Source organism: Crotalus tigris, unplaced genomic scaffold, assembly GCF_016545835.1.
Source record: "Crotalus tigris isolate CLP2741 ecotype Arizona unplaced genomic scaffold, ASM1654583v1 scf7180000017549.6302385, whole genome shotgun sequence".
Lineage (NCBI taxonomy): Eukaryota > Metazoa > Chordata > Lepidosauria > Squamata > Viperidae > Crotalus > Crotalus tigris.
This window is the reverse complement of record NW_024096467.1, coordinates 3,965,312-3,992,142: the sequence shown is the minus strand read 5'-3', so window position 1 is coordinate 3,992,142 and position 26,831 is coordinate 3,965,312. Positions and strand designations below refer to the sequence as shown.

General features: G+C 38.1%; 1 protein-coding gene across 8 annotated transcripts in view; it reads right to left on the bottom strand.

The window, feature by feature from the left end:
• Positions 1-26,831, bottom strand: part of FNDC3B (fibronectin type III domain containing 3B) — a 369,819-nt gene that overhangs the window by 238,019 nt on the left and 104,969 nt on the right. For all 8 annotated transcript variants that reach the window (XM_039338145.1, XM_039338154.1, XM_039338138.1 and 5 more), the window contains one exon: positions 7,537-7,675. In XM_039338145.1, the coding sequence (XP_039194079.1) occupies positions 7,537-7,647 (111 nt within the window). In that variant the 5' untranslated portion in view covers positions 7,648-7,675. The remainder of the gene's footprint in view (positions 1-7,536; positions 7,676-26,831) is intronic.

The window sequence follows — 26,831 nt, the reverse complement described above, 5'->3', positions numbered from 1 at the left end:
ACCTTTAATGTACAAATTCCACAAAGACTTCATTCCTTAAAGATGAGCTGTATTATTCTTCCAGTGTTCGGGAACAGAATCAACATATGTGTTTCCTATCAAATTTTCTTGAAATGTTTTAGTATTTTAGTATTCTAAAAATGAGAAAAATAGAGCAATATGTTTCTCTGTATTTTAGATTGAATAGATTGAAAATTAAGGATTGAATCAATCTGGTATTGATATTATATGGATCTTTTTTCCTTTAGTTTCCTTTCTCTCCATATGCTTACTTTATTTAATCAATATTTTTGCTTTGCTTTTTTCAATAAATATTAAATATATGTAAACTGTACCAAAGCTCACATCTATTTAGTGCAGGGGTTCCCAACCAGGGGTGCTCACACCACCTGGGGGTGCGAGATGATATTCCAGGGGGTGCGAAAACTTGGGTTTTCAAATGATAGTGTATATGCATAATTTGTTGCCGTTATTTCGAACTTTTGTAAGGGGTGTGAGAATATATCAGAAGCGTTCTAGGGGTGGGGGTATAGAAAAGGTTGGGAACCACTGGTCTAGTGGTATCACATGATCTTGAAACTTTGGCCTACTACTAACTTACTTATATAGGAAATGCACTTTGCCCAAGATTAAAAGTGCTCCTGGAAGAGGTTAGTTACTCCTGGCACCAGTGATGGAAAAGAAGGATTTTTTTTTTGCTTTTTCAAAGTGTTTACATCTTCCATGATTCAGGCCTGCTGAGTTACTATAGCAACCAGACAATAATCTAGAGTCACCTCAAAACACTGGACCAGCTTCAGCATCTTAATGCTCAATTTCTTTCAACAAAAGATGCAAAAAAATTATCATCCTTCCAAAGTGCTGCAGAGATGGCCAGGGTTCATCAAAAAAGTAGCTTCTTTGTTTCACTGGGATGTATAAAGGATATTGGTAAATTCAGTGATACCTCTCTCTTACTATTCTATGATACTGAAATTTATTCATATATGCATTTTTGTAGAAGCTTATAAACATAACATTACATTTCCTAGCTGTATTGGAATTGTGTCTGCCATCATGTTGTCCATGTTGGCTAAGAATTCTGGGAGTCATAGTCTTGGCAAACCTGTGGACCTCACAATGAGAAACAATGCTTCAATCTTGATTTCAAATGAAAGGAATATTGCCCACATTTGTATAAAGCAGCCATGGTGATACAGTGGTTAGAATGCAGTATTGTAAGCTAATTCTGCCGACTGCCAAGAGTTTGATCCTTACTTGCTCAAGGTTGACTCAGCCTTCTACCCTTCCAAGGTTGGTAAAATGAGGGCCCAGATTTGGGGGCAATATGCTGACTCTGTAAACCGTTAAGAGAGGGCTGTAAAGCATTATGAAGTGATATACAAGTCTAAGTGCTATTGCTAATATTCTGAAGAATCATGGCTTACTCTTCATACACTTTTGGTAACAATGATAACCACAAAATATAACATCCTCAAATAACAGTAGTATGACTATGACAAAAGAAAACAATACATGCTTGGATGTAATCTCAATCATCCGGAACACCACTTGAACACTATCAGCATTGACCAAATCATCATCTGTCAATTGCAGAAAGCAGCTTTATTTGGAACAGTTTACATCCTGCGATGATACCATTAATTTTATTAAACAACATATGCGTATACCAGGTCCTTGGAAGGCTCAATAGGTGGGCAAAAATGCCCAATCCAATTTAAATATCTGGCTGACTGTGCAACCAACCATAAAAATAATAATAAAGTTAGGTTTCGTGAACCTGAACACACTTCATATTCATTCTTTCAAGGCTTCTCCTCCATAGAGAATGATTTACCAGAGACAAGAAAAACACAGACAAGAAGGCTAAGAGGAATCATCATAGCCTAGTCTTCTGCTCTACCAAGGTGTATCACGAGGAAGAGGGGGTAGATTTATTCTTCTTAATATCTGATGGTAAGACAAGAACAATGAGTGGAAGCGATACACTCTAAGAGTTCCAAACTTGATCTCAGGAGGAATTTCCTGACTGTGAGCGCTTACTAAGCAATGCCTCTTGAAGATGTGGCTGCTCCATCACTGGAGGTTTTCAAGAAAAGACTGAACCGCCATTTGTCCAAAATGGAATGAAGATTCCAGCACTGGACAGGATGTTAGACTAGAAGACATCCAAGTTCCTTTCAACCCTGTGATTCTAGTATATCTACAACAAGCAGGCTGGGAAGAAGGAATAGAAATTCATAAGATTATGGTCAAAAATTGTACATACACAATCCTGGCTAAGGAACCTGATCTAAGTCAAAAGCAGTACAGAAACTGGATGAATCAGAATCTAATTCCACCTTTAATGCTGGTTCTGATGGTGTTGTCAGATAAACAAAACTGATATCCAGCCTCAAATTGTCACAGGAACATCAGGATCTAACTACAACAGCTTCCAAATCAAGACTTATGTAGATTAATCAAGCAATTGATTAATGTAGATTAATCAATCTTGAATGCATTCTTAATCACTCTTCAATTCTATGGAATCTATTGCCTTATCCTATTATTTATTTCCTGCTTTCCTGCTATATTCCACAGCAAAAGAATGCATCCAACCTTAGCCATTAAAACTACTTTTCTCTAATAATGGATCTGTGGAAGTCATGCTGTCCCCAACTGAATGTAAATCGCATCTTCAAGACTAATGGTTCTTTACAGACCTGTCTCCATAAATGTATCCAGTCCGATTTTGAAGTCATCCAAGTTAGTAGCCATAACTAAATCTTATAGTGTGTTCTGTATTTGAGTAAGAGTAAATACTCTTTTGTTTGCTCTAAATTTCCTTTCAATAGCTTCATTGGATGATTCTTATCTGTAAGTTTCAAAAGAGAAAATGAAACTTCTCCATTTTTTCCACATTACATAGGATATAGGATATAAGTAGGTGGATTGCCTCGATACAGGTAAGTTGAAAAGCACATGTGATGCATGACAAGATCAGCCTGTATCACAGGAACTGATAAGCAAAACTAAATGGTGACATATCATAAAAACAAAGGCATGTGAATGGAGCAACATCTGGGAGAAAAAACTATGAGACTTTATTATGAGAACATGTATAAGCCTTGCTCATTGCACAGAGAGGAAAATAAAACAATTTATCCTCCTATCAGCAAGCCATTATTTCCCTCTTGTCTCAATTAAGTTATTTTTTGGCAGCATGGAACAAAAATCTGGTATGAGCTGATTTCATGGAAGTTGGACATTTATCCATACATGAAAGTTGCAAGCAAGTCTTATATGGCTTGCCACAGCATGCTTCTCAAGTTTGTTTTCAGAATATAATCACATGCTTGATGCTCTTAAGAGGGGGGAAAAACTTATTTTTCTGCTGGCTTCTCTTTGTCTGTTCCCACTTTGGGGTTGTTTCCACCAAGACCTGTCTCTTTAAGAGAGGAATCTGCAGGTAATTTCTATCTTTAAATTTCCTTCTCAGGAACTTTTTAAAAATTCAGATTGTGCAAATTCTGCCAGTCTGCTGGAAAACACCACTGTTCTCAAAAGCAAAAGTCATCATTTCTAAGCAGAAATATGAAGCCAAGAACATAATTTCGCTCCAACCATATAATCAGGCAACCCACAATCCTGATTATGGAATTTTTCCTGCTGCTTTCCTCAAAGGAAAGCATAAAACACAACTACAACAATAAAGATTCTTCATAAAAGACCCGCCATGCTAATCTTGATCACAGAATAACCAGCCTATGAAAGTATGTACATGGAGATTCTCAATCATCCAGTCACGGTTGTCCCAAAGCTGCTTTTCCAAAAGGCAACTGGACTTTGTTGGGGTTTTTTTTTCCTTGAAAACATTTCACTTTTCATCCAAGAAGCTTCTTCAGTTCTAACTGACTGGTGGGGAATGGAAGGATTTATATTCTTTGCAGTCATCTGGTCATTAGCATTCAAGCAGACTCTCAGAGAGTTTACGAAGCATTTTGAAAATAAATACCCACATTTGAGGTTGTTTTGCTTTGCAGCGTTCTTGTTAATTTTTAATTTTTAAAAAAAATCAAGTTGGATATCAGGCTGTCTGCAAATACATCAGCAGCCACTGTGAATTAGTTGGAGGTCTTAAGACTTAGTCGAGCAGTGGATTCACTGATTTTTTCTAGATGTGTTGGCCATTGGAATTTGTCAGAATTGAAGTTCATCTAGAGATCTGAACTAAGAAGTATATAAGTGACATATAGGTGTATTTCTTTCTTTTTCTGTTTTTTTTGAGGGTTAGAATCCCTGAATAAACAAGTGGAAGTGATTCAAAATGGATGAAGATGAACTAATTAAGCAGATACACAAACTGAGGCTACATCTGGTTGAAAGTATATATAAGAAAACAGAGTTTTAGAAATTTACTCCTACTTAAAGCTGAGTCCATACTTCTGTCCTTTGTTCCTATCCATTCTAATCATGAACAGTTTGGAGGCTAATGTATTTTATTTAAAGAGAATGGGTGACTAAGAACCATATCAAGGTATATTCACAGGGAGCTTCCATACACATAGTGACTTTCATCAACTTTTAGAATGAATGAAATAAACATAATTCTGGAAAAGATACTTTGGCCCACAATGTTTCTTCTTCCAATTTAGTTACTTACTTTAAAGTGTGTATTTTATGCCTTTTTAAAAGGCAGAAAGCTTAGAGGGGCAACGATAGTTTAAAAAAAATAGTACAAAGCATCTTGGTATTAATGGACACCCTGCTCCCCTTACTGCCTAAATATACAGCAATTATGCTGTTAAATTTATTTATTAAATTTATATGCTGCCCATCTCACTGTCCAAAGCAACTGTGTTAAAAAATTAACATTACATCTAAGCCCAGCTATTTGGCTAGAAACAAAATTTGCCAAAGAAGGCATTAAAGTATGCAACAACAATAGACACTGTCAAGCCAATAAGGCTCTGGCAGTTGCCCCCAAATACTGTGGATGCTTAAATTAGTTCATGATCGCCACCCCCCACACATTCCAGTTCATGTCATTAACTTCAGGACCCTACAATAAAGATATTATATGGCTGAGGTTTTCAGCACACTTTCTTAGGGGTTGTTAAGCCTGAAAATGAAGACCGTTCCATCTGAGGCCTACTGGATCAGAATGATAGGCTGATATGTCAATCATGCCATCTACTAGAAGAAATAGCTACAAAGACCTGTTGTGTAAAAGTGCATCTTGTTTTATGGATATTTTGTAAAATAGGATTAGCAGCTTACTTCTCTCTCAACTATTCACGTACTAAGCTATCAGGAATCCTTTGGCTATATCTTGCTATGCAGGACATAGAAGAAAGCAAAACAAATTTGAAAACAACAACAACAACACAAGATAGCCCATTCTTCAATGTTGTTTCTTCTCTGGCATCAAGACCCACATTCATGATCACCATTCTCCAAAAGAGAAGGGGGGGGGGGGAGAAGAAACAACATGAAACACATTTTCCAGCCTACACTTCCTCAGCCCTTTCCTCCCACACCACTCACACAGGAATAAAATGGTTGCTATATACGCCTCTCTTTCAGAATTTTGTTAGTGCACCATGACATCAGCGTTGGAGATGCAGCCAAGTTTAGAACTCCATCTGGGACAAATAACGCTGGGTTGGATTGTGCTGCCTTTTGTTTATACACAGCAACTGAGAATGTCTTGGTGGTAAGCAATCTTGCTCACAAGATTTATTTCTCAACTCTTCCAAAACTTTTTTTTTCTTTTTACATCCTGGAAATACTTTCAGACTCATGTTAATTTTCAAAATGGTGAATTAAATTGGGTATTTTCCCCTTCTCTGTCTTCCTGCTTCATCTCCAAAAGTAATTCATTGTTCTGAAAGTTGTAATTAGCCTTTAAGATGAAACACTTTCTTGAAAACTAAAAAATGCTATTGCAAACAAGGAAAATTAAAGGCCCATTCTTGCATTCTTTCCAGCTAAACTTTAATTGAAAAGATTCTAGAGTCCACCTGGGAATTTGACTAAGAATACCCTGAGCAGGTATGAATTATCTGTTTTCAAAACTTTGTAGATAAGGAATATTCTGCCTTATAATTCCTGCCTTAATCCTCTTGCCTGACCATCAAAACTTACAAATTACAGTTGCTCCCAATGAATGCTTTGTTCAAACTCAAAAAGTTTCCCAACACAAAAAAAGCAAATATAAAAATGAGGAACTTGCCCCTTCTTTTTATGCTATTTTTTTAATATGCAGGTATCACTCAGTACAGAACAGATCTTCATTTATGGATTAACATGGCACATCAATAAAAAATCGTTTCTGCTGCTGCTAGTGTTGCTGTGATTAGTTTTTCAATTTACAAAAAAAAGTTTCGTTCATACTTTTCATAAGAAGTTGGGTAATTACCATGCCAGCAGAAAATGATAGGAAGGAAGGAAGGAAGGAAGGAAGGAAGGAAGGAAGGAAGGAAGGAAGGAAGGAAGGAAGGAAGGAAGGAAGGAAGGAAGGAAGGAAAACAACAGTCCAAGTCATAACATCTCAAGTATTATTACACTAAAAAAAGACTGAAGAACATGCTACCTTTAAATGGAGCAGTTTGAGTCTTATTCATGCTATGGCTACATCAAAAACTTCAACAGTTTCTGAATTAGTTGGTGATTGTGCAATCAACCAATATTCTGATCAGGGATTTAAGATTGACTCAATGAATATGTCATCTTTGATCTTCTCTATGTAATGAGAAATGACCATCTGCCATTGTCTAACTAGAAAATTGCTTGTTGTTAGAGAGAAAATGTGATACAGATTACTTTAATTCCAGACACACCCATGCATCACCCAATTTTTTATTTAGTTTTGTCCTCAGTGTTTATATCTCCCTAGACAAGTTGGCCATTTAGACTTTTGAGGAAACTCAACATAATGAATCCATTAGATAAATGGTCATGTTGGACAAGAGTCTTCAAGGATGGGGACCAAATAGGCAAGATGGCAGTTGTGCTATTGAGATCAAAGCCTCACCCCTTTGGCTCATATATAAAAGGGGTGGAGTTTCAAATCAAGTCTCTTGGCTATGAGACTTTCTGGGGAATCTTGCATTACATAGTCTTCAACCGTATCACAGAACAAAGTAAATTAATGGAAGGCATTAAAAATAATACTAAAGTTCTCTCTCTCTTCTTCCTCAAGAATTAGTTCCATTTTAAGGCCTGGTAGCACAGTGGTTAAAGTGCAGTATTGCAAGCAAACTCTGCCCGCAGCCATGAGTTAGATCCTGACAAAGTTCAAAATTGACTCAGCCTTCCATTCTTAACCAGGTCAGTAAAATGAGGATCCAAATTGTTGGGGGCAATATGCAAATAATGCTTACATTGTAAATCGCCCAGAAAGTGTTGTATTTAGATATGTAAGCCTAAATACTATTATTATTTCTATTATACCGTGGACCTTAATTCTAAGTAAACACATAAACCATCAGTGCACAAGTCACAAATAGCAGAGGTGTACATTTCAAGCCACCACCATCAGACTATACTGACCTGCTGTGTTCCATCTCCATTGACTAAGTGAGGCATCATGGCTACTTCCCCATTCAGCAGTGATGGCAACTCCAGTGGGATTTGGTCGGTCATCATCATTGTGACGTACATTCATGGAGAATTTTCCTCTACGGGCTTCCTAAAAGAAATAAAATTTACAGTGGATAATGTGATTTTTCTTTCTTTCTTTCTTTTTTTACTTTCATCAGAACCTTTAAAAATGCAAACATTTGCTGCCAGATTGAATAGCTGATACTAATCTGTTAACAGCTGATAGATATTATGCCTTGTTACCATATACCACAGCAATGCATAGAAATTATGTTAGTAATAATCCCGTATTTATGAAATGTGACTTTTTAAGAGTTGCTTCTCTGGACTGAACAGAAATGCAAGTTGATTTAATAAAAATAAATAAATGGTATAATTTATCAAACAGAAAAAGCTGAGCACTTATACCTTTACTTTTCCACAGCGGTCACCATGTTTACCATCCATTTATTCTTTAAATTAATTTTTCAATTAAGCAGCATTCTAAAGCTCTATAAACTATATTTAATACAATGAATACAAACAGTGAAAAACTACCTAGCAAAACCCCACTCTGAATTTGCAGGTTAGATTTAAAATAAGATCTTCTTTAAGTCAAATGCTACTGCAGGCAATGCTATGGATACCCAGATAGTTTTCTTGTCATCTCAAGTCTATATGGTCTACTAGCTGCATTCAGAACCATTCAGGTGAGAAATATAAACTACAGTACTATCTGCAAGATAAATTAGGCAGGGGGGTACAAATGACAATCAACATGGTAGTCTCAGATGCAAAATGTACACAAGCTTTAGCCAAGTCATAACCAAGAAATTAGTGTTCACAGATACATTGGCAATAGTAACAGTTTGATTCAAAAAAAAGGCTCCTGGTCACAAAACTCTACCTCAGAGAAAACATATTGGTCCCAGACCAGTACGCATTCATCCAACACTGAAGCAGGAACTGGGTGGAGATGGTCAGTATTACAAAATGAAGAAAATTATATAATTTTGGATGCAGACAGAAGACAAACATTTCAGAACTAAATATTCTAGGGCTGTAGAATGGAATTAAGATTTTTCTATATTTACACTTGGAAGCAACCAATCTTTTTCTAACATAGAATACAACCGGTATTTCCTTCTGATAAAGTCAGATTCACACAAACTATCTGTCAAATGCCCATAAAAAGACTGCAATCATTTTACATGCACTACTTGTTCCATCTATAATTCTCCACTTTTATGAGTACCAAGAAAAAAAATGAGTCTATCTAGATTCCCTTATTTTGCTCAGACAAGACCTTGCTTTAAATTATGGGTTTTGTTTTTATATTTAAGAATTATTTTACTTTTGACATGCTGAAAGATTAATTCTAGGGGTTGGTGTGGAAACAAATGTTTCTATTGTTTACCTATAGCTTATAAAAATACATATGGCACTTTCTCACAGCAACTTCAAGAGTATTTTGGCCTGTTATCATAACCCATCAATCATTGCAAAGACCCTCATAAATACAGGCTGCTTTCATCTGAACAGTCAGTCACTCAAAATCAGTGGTATTCCCTATTCACCTCAAGCACACTTATAAAAGTTTGTTAAGGAGACGCTAAGAGATTGAAAGATAGTATACATGCATTAAATGTATCCTATGGGATACAAATGGAACTAAAACAAAACCCAGATTGTACAGAACTATGTCTGATAAAGTTCAACATTCCAAAGCAGTAATTTTTAAAATTCTAATACAATCATAACCATTTATGAAAGTAAGAAACCCATAAGGGACTGAGGTAGCATTATTGTTCAGTTCTCAGGCCAAAGCCAGGTCTTATCAAGGTAAGCATAAGTAACAAACATAATTAAGGATGCAGAACGGTACCTGAATTTCTACAGCAAATGTCATTTTCCGTTATACTTTTTAAGCAGCAGTGAAGCAAAAGGAACCTTGTGCAAACTAAAACACAGGGACTGCACATCACTTATTCAAAGATCAATACAAGTGTAATGCTTTAATCTCTGATTTAGAATTTAAATAAATATCCTGATCTTGGGAGGAACTATAGGAAGATCTCCTCAATTGTGGTTCACCTTTCTTCTCATTCAGACTCCCTAAATTCTGGAAATTTATTTTATTTGTTAAAACTTTATTTGTTAAATTTATTTGTCACCTATCTCACTATGCGGCTACCCTAGAAGACTTACAACAACAAAAAAGGAAGAAATGAAAAGGCTGCAAACAAAAAAGGTAAAGCAATAGAACAATAAAATAAACAAGGAAAAAGAATACAATGAGAATACATCAACATGGGAACAAAAAGATGGACGGGTGGAGAGCAGAGAGCAAAGGGGGAGGTGGAATGTGCCATCAATCCAATAGCCACCTCCAGAGTGGAACTCTCTCACTGTTCCCTAGAGGAGTGGTTCTCAAACTTTTCTTCACCACGGTCCCTCTTTAAATAATCTTTTGTGGCCACAGAACATGGCCGCGGACCCCCAAGACTTAACTCAAGATTTAAATCATAATATTTCTTCAAGCCTTCACAGATCCCCTATAACAACACCACTTCTCCCCAGGGGTCTGCGGATTATAGGTTGAGAACCACTGCCTTAGAGGAATATCAGACAGAATATTAAATAGAATAGAGAAATATAAAATAGAGGGGATTCCATAACATTTTCTCAGTCTATGAAGTGAGGGTAAGCATGAAACATTTGGGATGTCAGAATCATCTTAGGTCAGTCCTTGAGCAACGTCACTCTCAACATCATCAAAATAGATGTCAGATTGACAATGGTCCATGCCTCCCAACCTTGGCAACTTTAGGGTTTAAGACTTCAACGCCCAGAATCTATTGATCTGGACAGTATGTGCAGCAGGTATTCCTTCCGTCTGTAGCTCATGGGGACCAGCAAAGCAAGAGGCCTTCTCAATTGAGGTTCTCATTTTACAGAACATTCTCCCTCTGGAGAGTACAGATAGACACTATTCTACAGTCATTTCAGAAACTATTGAAAATAGTGTTGTTCCAGAGGATTCCTGGTCTTTATTTGGTCTAATTGAAGGGCATCTATAATGTGGAAGAAATCTATTCATGATTTTTATTGTCTTGCTTTTTCTTTTGACATTGTTGTTGGGCCAGGCAGCTTATAAATACTGTAAAATAAAATATATCATTTATGTATATCCAAAAAGGTATTACTTAATTAGAACTTTTTTTAAAAAAAAAGTGAAGGGTTAATAACACATAATTTGGTTTCATATAGCAAAAGGCAGTCAACAGTAATTCTAAGTAACAGCATCTTTTTAAGTCATCTGTCAGCTGAACTGCAATAAAAGTTGCAATTTTGCTCAAGATTGGAGCAAATTTTTAATATTACAATGCACTTAAATTTTCTAGGAAAAAAACCCACCCGTCTAATATTAACATGTTAGGAAAATATTTTTTCTCAATCTTCCTTTTGTTTTCTAATAGCAAAATACCTATACCTATACAAAATACCTATACACATTTTATATATGTGTTTGTGTGTACGTCACTTAACTGAGATGGGTGGTGTAGAAATGTGTTTGTGTGTGCATCTATCCGTTCATCCATCCATCCATCCATCCATCCACCATCCCACATTACTGTCTTTGGGGGATTAAAGGCAGCTATGATTAAAAAATAAAGCACACACTTCCAAAGTCTGAAAAGGCCTAGCTGAAGAGCAATTTAGTTTCAGTTTAACTTATAACCAAATGCATCTTTGCTAGAGTGTAATGTTTATTTGAACTGGATGGAAATTATTGCTGAATTCATACACAGAATCACAAGTACAAGAGAAGGTTGAGTTGAACTCCATTCCTTGATATTTCATCCATGCAGTTTTCTTGGGAAGATTACAGAAATAGTTTGTCATTTCCTGCTTCCAAGATGTTGTTTTGGCCTCCCTATCTGGTAAAGTAAAAAAATGAGGTCAACTCTAATGCAGTACTGGTGGCTTCATGAACACATCTCTGTAGTCTTCTGTTGCAAAAAAAAAAAAAAAAATTAAAAAAAAACTTCCACATCTAATGTGCACCTCAGGTGTTCCCTGGAAATGTCCTCTCCAAGTTCAGGCCCATCTAGTTTAGTGTGTGAATCCAGAAAACTTTGGCCAGACAACTCACTGAAATATCATATTGTACTGAGTTCAGGTTAACAGAAAACTGCATAAGACATTGCAGATAAAGTGAATTCTGTATGAATTCCTTCTTCCAAGAGTTGTTGCTTCCCCCCACCCCAATATTTATTGCAGGAATGATAGCTTTTCTCCAGAATAATGGAAAGTATCTTTGAAAGTTATATCTCCTGAACAAAAAATGCACAGAAAAAATAAAATGCCAAAAACAATTAGAATTATACATCAGAGGCTGTATAATGCACCCAAATGGCCATCATTATAATTATCTGCATCAAGGGTCAGGCAATGCTAACCAAACCATAAACTTTGTTATGCCAAAAATGCAAGAAAAAAAATGCAATGCAGTGCACAACAGTCATAACTGTAGTTACGCATCACATCTAAAAATTTAATATTTAGTATGAATAAAAACTAAGATGATCAAAGGCCTGGAGACTAAGACATACGAAAAACGGCTTCAGGACTTGGGTTTGGCTAATCCAGGGGTAGGCAACCTTGGCTCTTTTATGACTCATGGACTTCAACTCCCAGAATTCCTGAGGCAGCCATTCTGGCTCAGGAATTCTGGGAGTTGAAGTCCATGAGTCATAAAAGAGCCAAGGTTGCCTACCCCTGGGCTAGTCTAAAGAAAAGAAGAAATAGAAAAGAGATGATAGCAGTATTCCAGTATTTGAGGGGCTGCGACAAAGAAGAGAGGGTAACATTATTCACCAAAGCACCAGAGGGCAGGACAAGAAACAATGGTTGGAAACTGATCAAAGAGAAAAGCAACCTAGAATTAAGGAGAAACTTCCTGACAGTGAGGACAATTAACCAGTGGAACAGCTTGCCTCCAGAAATCGTGGGTGCTCCATCACTGGAGATTTTTAAGAAGAGGCTAGACAGGTTCTCCTGCTTGAGCAGGGGTTGGACTAGAAGACCTCCAAGCAGTGGTGGGATTCAGACGGTTTGCACCAGTTCGGCAGAACCGGTAGCTAATTTTTTGTTGCCCAGGCCCAGAATGGACTTCCGGAAGCAGCATCCACACAGAGAACCAGTTGCTCACATATCTGAATCCCACCACTGCCTCCAAGGTCCTTTCCAGCTCTATTCTATTCTAAATATTTACTCACATACTCAAATCCATGGTTCTAAGTGAGAATTTAAAGGAATCACTCAACACAGAGAGGATAGAACATTAAATGATCCAACCACGTCAGTTTTTCTCCGTGGAATTATTGCATCATGCTCTTACTTAAATACCAATTTCATGGCTCATCCCTACACAAGCAATTATATAGGAGCCTATGCCTATCATATAAAAGGTAGCTTTTATATGGTAGGTGGTAACATCACAGAACAATAATTTTTCAACTGTACATGTTGTCAAACAAATATTGTAGCAGTTTCTTCAAATCTTTGGAACTACTGGAACTCAATTGAGCATTGATGATGTTACCTAGTTAGGGCAATGAAACAAGCAAGCTCATCAACAAGGACCCCTCATCAACTTATTTTAAACTATTGATCCTTTGATTAGCCCAGGCATTACAATAAAACATCTTCCCTATTTTCAAAATTCAGTCATTTCTTATGTGAATTCAAAATCAAAATCACTTAGCAACTGATAACTAAAAATGCCTGGTAGCTTTCACAGCTGGGGAAAAAAATTCCTCAACAACCTCAACAACAAGCTTTTACAACGGATACGGTGCAAGGTTCAGTTACTAAAGTAGCTTAAGTATTTTTTTTTAAAGGACATAATGACTAATAATGATATTTACCAAAAACAATGTTGTGGTTATTTTAAGCAAGGGTTTTATGCATGTTTTTCACAGACCTATTATGCTGTCTATTACATCTCAATTTCCAGAAACATTAAAGGATATAAAAAATAGATGCCTAGAAATTATTAACTATATTTGAATAGTTCCTAGAATGATGACATCTAAGGCTTCTTCTAATTCAGTTTTACTTTCAGTTAATCAAATGGAGAGTAATAAGGAATATAATGATAATAAATGAAAGTACTATATCAAGTACAGGTTGCTTTGAACGGAAAGACAAATTCTATACGCTTGAAAATATGCTGTAACTATACAAATTTCAGGGATAATATTCATAGCTATAATAAACCAATAACTTGGTAGTAAAACACTCTCCGCCTGGAAAAATGTACTGAAAATACATTTAAATACATTGTTAAAATAAACTTTTTTTCATTCTGTTATTGTTGTTGATAGTACTACATCCGCACAGGTACTTTTTTCTTAAATAAGAATATCCCTACAGATATTTATAGATTTATGTAATCAGTAAATCAGTAAAGATGGTACCGGTCTAAGGAATGTATGCACCAACCAATTGATGGAATGAATAAACTTGCTGAGATGGCTAAATTGATTTCTTTGATCAGAGAAATCAACATTATCAGTCAACATTATCAACATTTATTGTTGACTGAAAATCCTTATAGATTTTTTGCGTAAAACAGAAAAAAAATAACTTAAGATTTGTTTTTGATGACTGGACAACATGTATTACAGTAAGAAGAGAGATGATATAACTTCAGAGAAAGAGATAAAATTTATATTTGTAGTTATAATTGCTGTAAAGAAGATTGGAAGCAATTTTTGTAACTTTTTTCTTTTCTATTTTTTTCTTGCACTTTTTAGCTTTCTCTTTGGTTTCTTTCTTTCTTTAGTTGGTAGTAGTTTTTATTTTTCTTTTTAAAAAACTTTAATAAAAATTATATTTGAAAAAAACAAAGAAGATGGGGTAAATGACAGATAAAGCAGCATCCAGCAACTCAAACTGGGTGGTTGTTTGGGATGGGCTTCCAGTGTGACACAAATCATTTGTGTTTTATGATCCGTGAATGCAGATAACAGAATGACTTGTGCATCAAGAAAATTTGAGCACCAAAAACAGGCACATCTGCGCAGAAAAGTTGCTATGACTTGCTGCTCTATTCGGGGAGTGGAGACAAAAAATGCTCATATAGAAACAGCAACAAGCAAAGATGTGCACACAGCTGGATGGTCAAAGGATGAAGAACCTGGAATGTGTCTCCTTGCCTGCTGCAGATTTATTAAAATAGTCATATCACATCTGCTTTCACGTTTCCTTATCCCTAAAAGAATTCTTTATATACCTGATTGCCAGCAGAGCGGGTTAATCTGACAGCATGCAAACAAGGCAACCTCATTTTTAACAATTTCATATAAAGGATTTATCTTCTGTAAATTGTACCAATTAGCATAAAGAACCTTTTGCAGAAAAACTATTATTTTCTTCCAGTGAGATAGAGACAAAGAGAAAGAAATCAGCTAATTCAGATCTAAATAGGAATTTGGAGTTGAACATATTCAGTGTGTGTGTGTGTGTGTGTGTGTGTGTGTGTGTGTGTGTGTGTGTGTGTGTGTGTGTGTGTGTGAGAGAGAGAGAGAGAGAGAGAGAGAGAGAGAGAGAGAGAGAGAGAGAGAGAGAGAGAGAGAGAGAGAGAGAGAATTAGTTAGTTTTGGAGAGTTAAGAACAGAACTGAATGAGTTACAGAGTCTTAAGGTGCCATTTATCTTCTTATTTAAGCATTCTTTGTAATAAACCATTGACATTATTTTGCTACTGAACTTACACAGCACCACCCCAAGTTATTATGAAAACTACGAACTCTGGTATTAGGACTTTAATGTGACCCATCTTTTTTTTAACAAATGCCCAGAATCACCATATCAGGGAGATAATTCACTGATATATAAACTCAATAAAATTCACTTGTATAAATTCATTAAAAATAAACACCTTGTATTTCATCAGGACCTAGGAATACATAACAGCACTTAAGAATGGTTATTAAAGAAGGCTTAGAGCAATGTTTCTCAACCTTGACAATTTTAAGGTATGCGGACTTCAACTCCCAGAATTCCACAGCCAGCAATGTCATATTGTCTTAAAATTGTCAAGGTTGAGAAACACTGGCTTAGAGGCTACAGTGCTTCAGTATTTAGTCCAAAATAAAATGGATTGGTCTCTCCAAAGTGCCATGGGAATTTAGTGTTTTTCCAGCCCTTGATTGACCAAAAGACCCCATCCAAAATTACTTGAGGAAACTCAAGACAGATGTCCACAGGTCAAAGCCCTATCTACAAGGAGCATCTCTGTGTTACAATAGAGGTCCCCAACCCACAGGCCGCAGACTGACACCAGTCTGTGACCTGCCAAGCAAGTGAAGCCTCATCCGTACATGCAAGAGATCCAGATTCTCTGCGGAACAGGTTCCTGGCACCCAAAGGTTGGGGGCTGCTATATTAGAAGGAGTCAAATCTGAATAGACCAATATTGGCTCTCCACAACACACTTCACTTGAACCCTATTTGACCAGTTTCGTGCAAAATACCAAGATATAAACTAACTAAATGGGTTACATTCTCACAATATGCTAAGGCACAAAATAATTAACCAAGATTAAAGCTAACTAGAGTAAGTTATATTGTGGGCATTCATTTTTAATTGACTTAAAATGTATTGTGCAAATCTATCCAAAGATTATCTACTATGTACTTTTTGGCAGTATTTGAAAATGCCAGAGGCCTCAGATCTGCTTATGTGTTCATAACACATGATCTTCTATACAGAACTACTTACATTGTTTTTGAAAGAGTTTAATGTTGCACTCAACTCTCCCCATCAACTCTGACCTACTAGTTTTGGAACAATACCAGAATCTGCAAAATCTGATCCACAAGGGCAATCCTGAGGCACCCATTCAAAATGAACTTTGCTTATTTCATTCTATATTCAACTCATTTGAGAAAACAAACTTTCTCAATCTTCGCATCAATATTTTGTTTCAGCTATGCACATGGTATCCTTTGAGTCTGAAGTATTTTATATTTTCCAGCCTAAGGAAGTCCACCATGCATTCTGTCCTCAAGAGAAAACCTTGAAGCAACTGATATCAATCATATGGCGAATAAACTCAGTATACATGAGGGAAAACTGATCAAACAAATCCACCTTAAAATAACACAATATATAATAAATTTATAAATCACTGGTTCAAGAAGACTCAATAAAGCTGCATTACTGGCTCATGAGATTTGCTTGCCAACATTTGCTTACACTGTACAGACATCTGGAGGAGATTTATAAAATAATGATACAATAGCATATGCAAGAAAAGGATCTATTAGAATCCAGCTGCCTTATGTAGATAATACAAGTTCCCACCACCAATTATGAATTAGATCCCCCAATTATAAACATATTTTGGTAACCTGCTTTGGTTATTCTCTATTTTCTGTAATTGATCTTTATTGTTCTCAAGTCACATCTACTCAAAATATACAGATTTAGAAATATTTGCATGTGCGTCCAATTGCTTAACAGAGATCAATTAACAGCATTTTATTTGACAAGCATTATTTAAATGGCAAAGGTTCAAAATGGAAGTAAGCACTACAACTAATTAAAATTGAATAATGTTGTAACAAAACACTGGCTTAATTACGAATCATGCTCAGCCATAAACAGCTTTCACACGTCATGCTAAGCAAAAAACAATCGTTAACAAATCAAGTTTCTTTTGATTTGTTAACTATTGTTTATTGCTTAACATGGCATGTGAACCTTGTCTTATCATGTTTTATTCAAAAGCTAAGATGATGCAAAAACTGCCTGAGCTTCTCTGCCCCTTCGGATGTTAGTTTATAAATATCTGCACCCAATTAAGAGATACAGATCAATTTATTTCACATTCATTTTATTTAAAATTAAAATGTAAATATGAAGAAATTTATGTTCCAAGTCTTTGAAACACAAAGAAAAAAAAGCTTTAAAACTTTCCCTGAAGATTATGTTTTTGCAGGTTTTTTTCCAAGTCTTCTCAACTCTAGATACTGAAACCGTGCCTTGCCTGCAAATTCTTTGCACCTCTACTAAGTTAATGGCGATATTCTTCACTATCCAGAGCTATAGCCCTGCCATTTCCAGATGTTGGTTCCTCCCCATTTTATTTATTTAAAAGTCAACACAACAATAGCTTGTAACATATGGTAGGTTCCTCCACCCTCCAGTTTGAAGTTGATCTGTTCCTAACCATTCCCATGAGCTGAGTTCACAAGGGTCAAAATAATTAGGCAAAAAGCTGACGTTCCAATAAACTGTATCACTCGTGTGCTGATAAACAGTGCATTGGAGGACATGCAATTTAGCAAGCACATCAGAAGAAGAGAATCTGAGGAATGAGGAGATTAGTTTAAGTGACATTAAGCAGGAGCATCTTTTTTCATAAGGTGGACAAAATCAATCCGGGGAAACACAACCCAGAAAGATCCTAGAATACAAGAGACAAAGCACTTTAGTATTTGAGAGTTTGTATTTATTTGTATTTGAGAGGCTGCCACAAAAGGAGAGGGACAACTTATTTTCCAAAGCACCAAAGGGCAAGACAAGAAACAATGGATGGCAACTAAACAAGGAAAGAAGCCATCTGGAATTAAGGGGAAGCTCCCTAACAGTGAGGACAATTAACCAGTGGAACAGCTTGCTTTGAGAAGTTGTAGGTCAGGGGTGTCAAACTCAGTGCCATATCACGACTTTTTTTTCATTGCCGGCAATGGGGTGGGCATGGTTTCGGCATGACGCATCTGGCCCATGGGCCGGCAGTTTGACACCCCTGTTGTAGGTGCTTCACCATTGGAGCTTTTTAAGAAGTGTGGACAATCACTTGTCTGAAATGGTTTAGGGCAGTGATTCTCAACCTGTGGGTCGGGACCCCATTTGGGGTCGAACGACCATTTCAAGGGGGTCGCCAAACAAGGCTGTCCGCCATTTTTCCCCCCTTTTCTTTGGCCACACCCCTGGCACCCGGTGATGTATAAGTGGTTGGGGGTCACCACAACATGGGGAACTGTATTCTGGGGTCGCGGCATTAGAAAGGTTGAGAACCACTGGTTTAGGGTCTCCTGCTTGAGCAGAGGCTTGGACTAAAAAACCTCAAAGGTCCCTTCCAGCTCTATTCTGTTCATTGACTTAAAGGGTCTTCAACCATTTCAAAGAAGCATTGGGGTTCATTAGGTCTGGTGTTGTGTTGCATTTTCATATCCTCCTGGTTCTCAGGAGTTAAAGGATTGTGTAAACAGACTTATCAAATTCAGAAGATGTATTGGATTCCTAGGAGTTTCTAACAAAGGCATAACACAAAGGGGAACTTTAGTCATCCAAACAATGAAAATAAGCCCTTTAATATCGACTCAAGGAGAATCAACACCACCTTACCGTCAGGTCATGAACAGCTCAGGCTAGGTAGTGCAATCACATTCTGATTGCACTAATAATAAATGGATGGGTCAAATGTAATCCTGCCTTTTGACAGATTATTTTAGTAAATGGAGGCACTGAGACTGCAGCTGGAATGCTTCCGTGCTTTTTCCGGCATGGAAAAAGAAGGATTTTTCTGTTTTTTACGCTTAGGCTTCCTGCTAAATGTGGAAAAAAGATAACTGTGCTTTCTCCCAACTCAGCCAGGTAATTTTTGGTTAGAAAGTCATGGGTAAAACATTATTAAGAAACATCTTTCTACTTATCCCCAGGTACTGGTCTATTCCCTTAAATCAGTGGTTCTCAACCTTTCTAATGCCGCGACCCCATAATATAGTTCCCCATGTTGTGGTGACCCCCAACTACTTATACATCACCGGGTGCCAGGGGTGTGGCCAAAGAAAATGGGGAAAAAATGGTGGACAGCCTTGTTTGGCGACCCCCGTGAAACGGTCGTTCGACCCCAAATGGGGTCCCAACCCACAGGTTGAGAACCACTGCCTTAAATTGTAGCATCTGGTACATGATGTTTAAATCAATTTATTTAGCATTGGTAATACTGTGTTTCCCCCAAAATAAGCCTCACCCCCAAAATAAACCCTAATTAAAATTGTCAGCCAGATGGACATATTTAGTACCATATTTCCCCAAATATAAGCCCTAACCAGAAAATAAGCCTTAATGCGCCTTTGGAGCAAAAATTAATATAAGACCCAGTCTTATTTTCAGGGAAATGCAGTATATGGGAAATTAAACTTGTAAGCTAATATATGCAAACTAGTTTTCTACATATTCTTTCAATAGCAAGATCCATTCTCTTGTCAGGGAAGAGTATTTCATATCCAGGAATCAAGTAGCCACATGGCCATTGACTCAAAAAACCAAGAGGAAGAGATCCAAAATTCAAATCTTGTGCTAGTAGTGTACAGGTACTCCTCACTTAATAGCTGTTTGTTTTATGACCATTTGAAGCTACGACAGCCACAGAACGGCCCATAAAGCATGCCCAAAAGTCATAAATGGCCACATTGCTGGCCTCCACAGTCATGTGATCATACATCAGACAGGTCAGCTTTATCACAGATTGTGATGCCCCATGGCCACCCAACCACAGTTCAATTTTATTTTATTTTTTTTTGCTGGTTTCCAGGAAAAAACACCCATTAGATTAATGTGTTTGCTTAACAGTTGTGGCATTTGCTTACCAACCATCATGAAAAAGGCTGGAAAATTACTTCTGGTCATATGGGTGTCATCAGTTACCTCCACAACAACTAACAACCATAATTCCAGGCCCTAATGCAGTCATAAATTGAGGACTACCTGTATTCCTTGGTCTTGTATATATAGCTTCCTAATTTTTGGAATTACATCAAACTTGTTTTCATGCAATAATAAAATAACATTCTTTTAAAGAATTAGTGGTCAAAAATTAAATTGTGATCCTACAAATCTGTTACATTGACAGGAAACGACTAAGCACAAAGAATCAAAAGTTCCACTTTAAAGAGAATAGATGAATAATAATTTCCATATATGAGATTTATTTCAAGCAGTGAAAAAAATGGGAAATTATAACGAGTGTGAAATAAATTTTCTGGCTTTGATATTTTATATGGTCACTATACGTTACACACAAATCTGTGCTAGCAACAGATCACTATTCATATTTGCACAGTCACAACAGAACAAGGTAGCAGGGGGGTATTTAAATCAAAGTTATTAAAATCAGCAGCAGTTCTCCACCGTGCCGTGTATTTCCGTCCTGTGAAATATTTTATTTTTATTTCAGCCGCTCTTCAACTGACCTATGGCTGAAGTCATGTTGACAGTGAGTAGTGCATTGTATTATTGTGGGAAACAACTTTGCACAAACCTCTCATTCAAGCAGGGCATTTAGCAGTAGCCATTCACAGGGATTTAGACAAGCCACTAGAATAGGGCACCTCTGGCTATTAGCTGAAGGAATTTCTAACACAGTGGGAAAGTTGAAACACTGTAAATGCCACATTCATAAGCCTTAATTGCCTGGATCGAAGGATAAAATAAACGAATGCCTTTCAGGGCTAGGGGAAATGATGAAAAATGTGCCTTGTCCCTCTTTAGTTTGGATGCAATAAAAAAAGAGAGTTATTTGATATCAGGGACTGTTTATGATACTAGGGGAGCTGGAACTGCAGAGAAATCTACTGAAAACCCTTTAATACATACCATAGTAGGTAACAGATAGCAATTCTGGAAAAGTGAGCCTGATGTAGCATAATCATCATTTTGAGGGATATAGTTGTGATGATGAGATGAGATGAGATGAGATGAAATGAGATGAGATAAGACAATGGTGGCGAACCTATGGCACAGGTGCCAGAGGTGGTACTCAGAGCCTTCTCTGTGGGCACGTGTGCTGTCGCCCCAGTCCGAGGCCTTCAGCTGGGTTTTATAAAACCTTTTTGCTTTAGGCCTCCGCTGCATGTATAAAAAAAAAGTTCAATCAGTCAATTTCAACTTCTCGCGGGGAAAAAAAGATCTTGCAAAATTGGAATTGATTGATTGAACTTTTTAGTCCCACCCAGTCTGCTGTTACCATAGCCATGCCCACCCAATGGGCCACACCCACCCAATGGGCCACACCCACCCAGCACCCGACGATGCATATGTGGGGTTTCGGTTGCAGTTTGGGTACTCGGTTCGCCATCACTGAGATGAGATGAGATAAGATGAGATGAGATGAGATGAACTTTTATTGTCATTTTTTTACTATGGGCACAACAGCACACATCAAAAATGAAATTTAGTTGCCAGCTCTCAAAGTGAAACACACACATGATGAACACCTAAACATACTATGAACAACATATGTATAGACCCTACATATACGTAGCAAATAAATATTAAATACTGTCCATCTTGAATATATAACGGAAGGAGGATATGGCTTACTTCATCTTCCAGCTTGTTTTATTTATTAATTTGTAAGAATGGTCCCCGCTCTTTAGCCCGATTATGTGTTCTGATCTAGTACTTCTGGGGATAAATCATTGGGCTTTAGGCAGTTGTGGATCCAATTAATCTATAATTAATTGGAATATCACTAAATGGCCTGGGATATATAAGCTGAAGCATAGCATAGGAGTCAATGAAGATTCTCAGTCATCCATGTAAAGTTGTCTGAAAGCTGCTTCATGGCAACTGAATTTATTCTTCTTGTTTGTTTGAGATGTTTCACTGCTCATCCAAACAGCTTCATCAGTCAGACCAAGTTAGTTAGGCTAGCAAAAGAAATAAGTCCAGTTACCCAGATTCAATGTTCAGACAACTTTACCTGAATGGCTGCGAATCTTCATCGACATATTGCAACACACTTTGAGGAAGAAACTGCCTGTGGTTGGTGTGGAAGGCGCTGATATATTCAAATGACTCTCTTCCCAACTAACTTGCTCTGATTGATGAAGTTGCTTGCATAAGCAGCAAAATGTCTCAAACTAATAAGAAAAATAAGTCCAGTTGCGATGACTCAACCTTCAGATATAGCATATGAGCTAATACTGACTATAGCTATACAATAAGAGCATGAATTCTGCATGTTAATTATCTCAGATTCAATGCCCAATGTCTCCAGCCAATAGCACCAGTTCTAGTCTGGCTGGCCCAGGGTTTTAACAATGCAACATAGCTTCTTGCATTCCTGTGTTTCTTTTTGATGATAAATCCACCTTACCAGTCAGATGCAATAATAAAAGAGGATAACAATAACAATGAATGACACTAAAATTGGCCTATTCAGTTTAGTCCATTTGACCTCTTAGCTCCATGGTGGCGAACCTATGGCATGCATGCCAGAGGCGGCACTCAGAGCCCTCTCTGTGGGCACATGTGCCATTGCCCAAGCCTTGCCTCTCCCCTTGACCCCCTCCTCACTAGCAGTCCTAGCACAGCAAAGGACATGGCAGCCAGGCAGCGTAGACAAGACTCTGCCTTCACGCCCCCATTGTGCACAGTTGATGCTGTGGGGCGCAGGCAGAGGGCATGGCCGCCATGGCGCTTCTGGGTTGCCTCAACGATCTGCAGAGGGCCCTGGAGGTGGTGAGTGGCCCTGCGGGTAGGCAGGGTGGGGACGAGGCGGGGGGAAGTTTTTGGACACTCAGTCTCTAAAACAGTGCTTCTCAACGTTTGTGTGACGGCGACCCCCATCACACAAACGTTCTGCGCATGCGCGGTGCCGTGCGCATGGGGGGGCAATGCGCAGCACGCATGCGCGGCATCCCCCCATGCGCAACGTGCATGTGCGATGGCCCCCCATGCGCGACGCGCGTGCATGGCGCCACCCCATGCATGCTGCACGTGCGCACTGCCCCCATGCGTGGCGCGCATGCGCGGCGGCACCCCGTGCACGGCGCGCATGCGCGGCACCGCCCCCGTGCGCGGCGCGCAGGCATGGCGCCATGAAAAATGGCGGATCGCCACCTTTGGCGACCCCCGAAAAATGGTCGATCGACCCCAAATGGGGTCGCGACCCATAGGTTGAGAACCGCTGCTCTAAAAGGTTCACCATAACTGTCTTAGCTTGTAAAGAGCTGATCATTTAATTAATGGAAATAAAAAAACACCATTTATTTCTTTATTTAGAAATTTTATATTTCACAATGACTCTGGGTGACGATTAGCAAAATTATGCAAATCCATACATTAAACACCATGTCTACTTAATGAGTAAATTGTAGCATTTACCTCCTAGAACAGCGGTTCTCAACCTGGGGTCGAATGACCATTTCATGGGGATCGCCAAACAACGCAATCCACCATTTTTCCCCCTTTTCCTTAACTGTGCTACTCCCTTTTATTCTATTGGCTTTTGAAAGCCAATAGAATAGACTCTCTTGAATAGAGTCTAATTCTATTGGCTTTCAAAAGCCAATAGGAATAGTCCAGGCTGTCTCTGCCCTGCTGAGCCCACCAAAAATCCCATTCTGCAAACGGTGCTGCAAGTTGTCTGCAGCGAAGGCGAGCTGTCTGGAAGTTTCCACCCCTCCCTGCTGAGCAACTACTAAAAATGTAAGTAAAAGAGGCCAGGGATGGGAGGTGGGAGGCCGGCGGCGCAGGGACGGTTGCTGGCGCGCGTGGGGCCCGGCGGATGCCTTACCTCCCTTGGGCTGGGCCAGCTGGTGGCCCAGCCGGTGGTCAGCCTGCGCCATCTCTGCCGCTTGCCAGCTACGCCTCAGCCGGCGCAACGGGCGGCACCACGCATGTGCGGCGCTCCCGGGCAGGGAAAGTCCTCGACTTACGACCGGTTGGGTAGGCCTCGACTTACGACCGGCTGGGGGTTGCGGCATTAAAAAGGTTATAAACCACTGTCCTAGAAGATAAGTTCCCTTGGATTTTTAAAGGATAGAGATGAACTTAACAACTGAGCAGTGTGGAATCCTGAATAAGAACTCTTCTTAGCAACAGTTCTGAATTGTTTCTTGCAAGGGAGAAGACAAAGAAGTTTCACCTATCAGCTCAGAACAGTGGCTTTTCCAGGCACTGGTATTTTGTGAAAGAACAAAATCAGAATCTCTAGAGGAGAAGAGCTTTTAGCTCAAATGACTACATTTGTTTGCGTATTTGATGCCTTCTCTTTTTTTTTTTGCACTGCTTCACAGTAGTGATTGGGTGGATAGAATCTAAAAATGCTTCCGAAGTAACTGGGAAGACAGATTTGAAGATCTAGATTCAACAGACAATCTTGAGTTTACCTTCATTATGGAAGACAGTTAATTACTTTGAAGGCAATGCAGTTTTGGGCGATAGGCTATAGTGCACATTTTGCATGCAAAAAGCTCTTTGACTCTTGGAGAAAGCTGTGTGCAGAAGGAATGTAAGTGTAAGGTGCCTAAGGCTGACCTACTAAATCAAAACCTGTATGTGGTTTCTTTTATCAAGTTAAAAGTACAACAGCTCAGAGTGAAACAATCTTACTACCAAAAAAGAGACTAATGCGCCCAGAATAACTAAAGAAGTAGATAGGGCATATGGTTCATATATTCCGTATCCAAAAATATCTAATTTCTGAATATTATTTTGCTTAATCATTTTTTGGCAATGTACCAAATAAGTCCATAGATCAAGAAAACCACTACTAAAATATTCAGAACTTGGGAATGCATACATGGTTTGGGATAAAGTCTAGGATGAAGTCACTGCAAAGCACTTTGTAATGAAGTGTGCCTACACTGCAATCTTCATTATGATGACTTTGCTTTCCAGCTTTGATCTTCTTATATAAATACTGAGTCATGACAATAAATATATCTTACAAATTAGAGCTTGCTTTTCTTTTCCTAGAAGTCTTATAGTAACACTGCATGAATCACTATAATGTATATCTTGGGTTGGGGAACGCACTAGCCCTCACCTGCATATCACCTGCATTAACATAGTATATCGGCAGTAACTTTGTCTAGCAAACACAGGCAATATTGTATGCTATTGTAAAAGCTGAGCTGTCAATCAAAATTCCAATTGTCGGATCAGTAAAAGGTTCCAATTAAGAGTTCTCTTCCGAATGTAGAAGGATATCAAACCCACTAACTAAGTGGGTTTGAATCATTTTGTCTCAATTTGAGACCTATGTCATGAATATAGCTAAAAGGTTTCCATACAGTTTACAAAATTACTAAGCCTACTGCACTTATATATATATATATTTTTAATTTGCATCTCTTTAAGCTCTAACAGAATATATTGACGATAAATGCCAAAATAGTTGAAAACAATTATCTGGATCCTTTTCATAATGTGATTTTTTTAAAAAAAAAATTCCACATTATTACCCTCTTTCCTTGGAGATTTTCTTAAAGGTTTCAGTTACAAAACTGGGGGCGGGGAAGAGATGTAAACATGACTAATAGATTTTGTAACAGAATTTGCAATGACTCATAGATTCCCCCTTTTTTTTTCCAGGGAAGCCTCGGAAAACCACATGAGTTGAAAATCAGACAATGGATAAACTTGCATGAAACAGACATTGTATTCTTTCCCAAAAACAAAACAAAACTGAATTCGTAAACAAAGAGCACTTTAATTCCAAGGGAAGGTATCTAGCTTTATTTTTTCTCACATGCCATATTCCTCATCCATGCTGCTTTTTAAACATACATCAAAGGTTTCCAAGCTTTGAGGATACATTGAAAAATATGAACAGCAATTTTAAAGAAAATAAAGCATGCACTTGAAATAATCTCACCACACTATTTGCACCAATACCACATTTCTTATTATATAATTTAAATCATCCCTCAGCCACAATCTTTGTCTAAGCAGATCTTTCCTTCACAGATGACTCCCTTTCCTAACATAAATCTAAATACAGAACAGAAGGGGAAGATATTATTCAGGATTGGGAATAAAAAGGAAGTCATAACTAAGGACAATAAGGGTGGGTAAACCCATTTCACTGAAATATGTTCTCATATTAATCTGTTACCCATGAACTGTAGCTTATACATATATAAAAAACTAACACATCAAACTTGGGTCTTCTGGGCATAAATGGCCTGGATTTTGAATGGCTGAACCTGCAATACCTAACATGAATATTCCAGGACAAATTGGATGGAATCCCCCTATCTTTGGGAGAAGAGGGATCACAAGAGAAAACAGGAGGAGGTATGGAATTATATTTCATCCAACTATTAGAGCAGTGGTTCTCAACCTTTTTAATGCCGCGACCCCCAACCGGTCATAAGTCAAGGACTACTCAATCGGTCGTAAGTCGAGGACTACTCAACTGGTGCAGCACCGTTTGCAGAATGGGACTT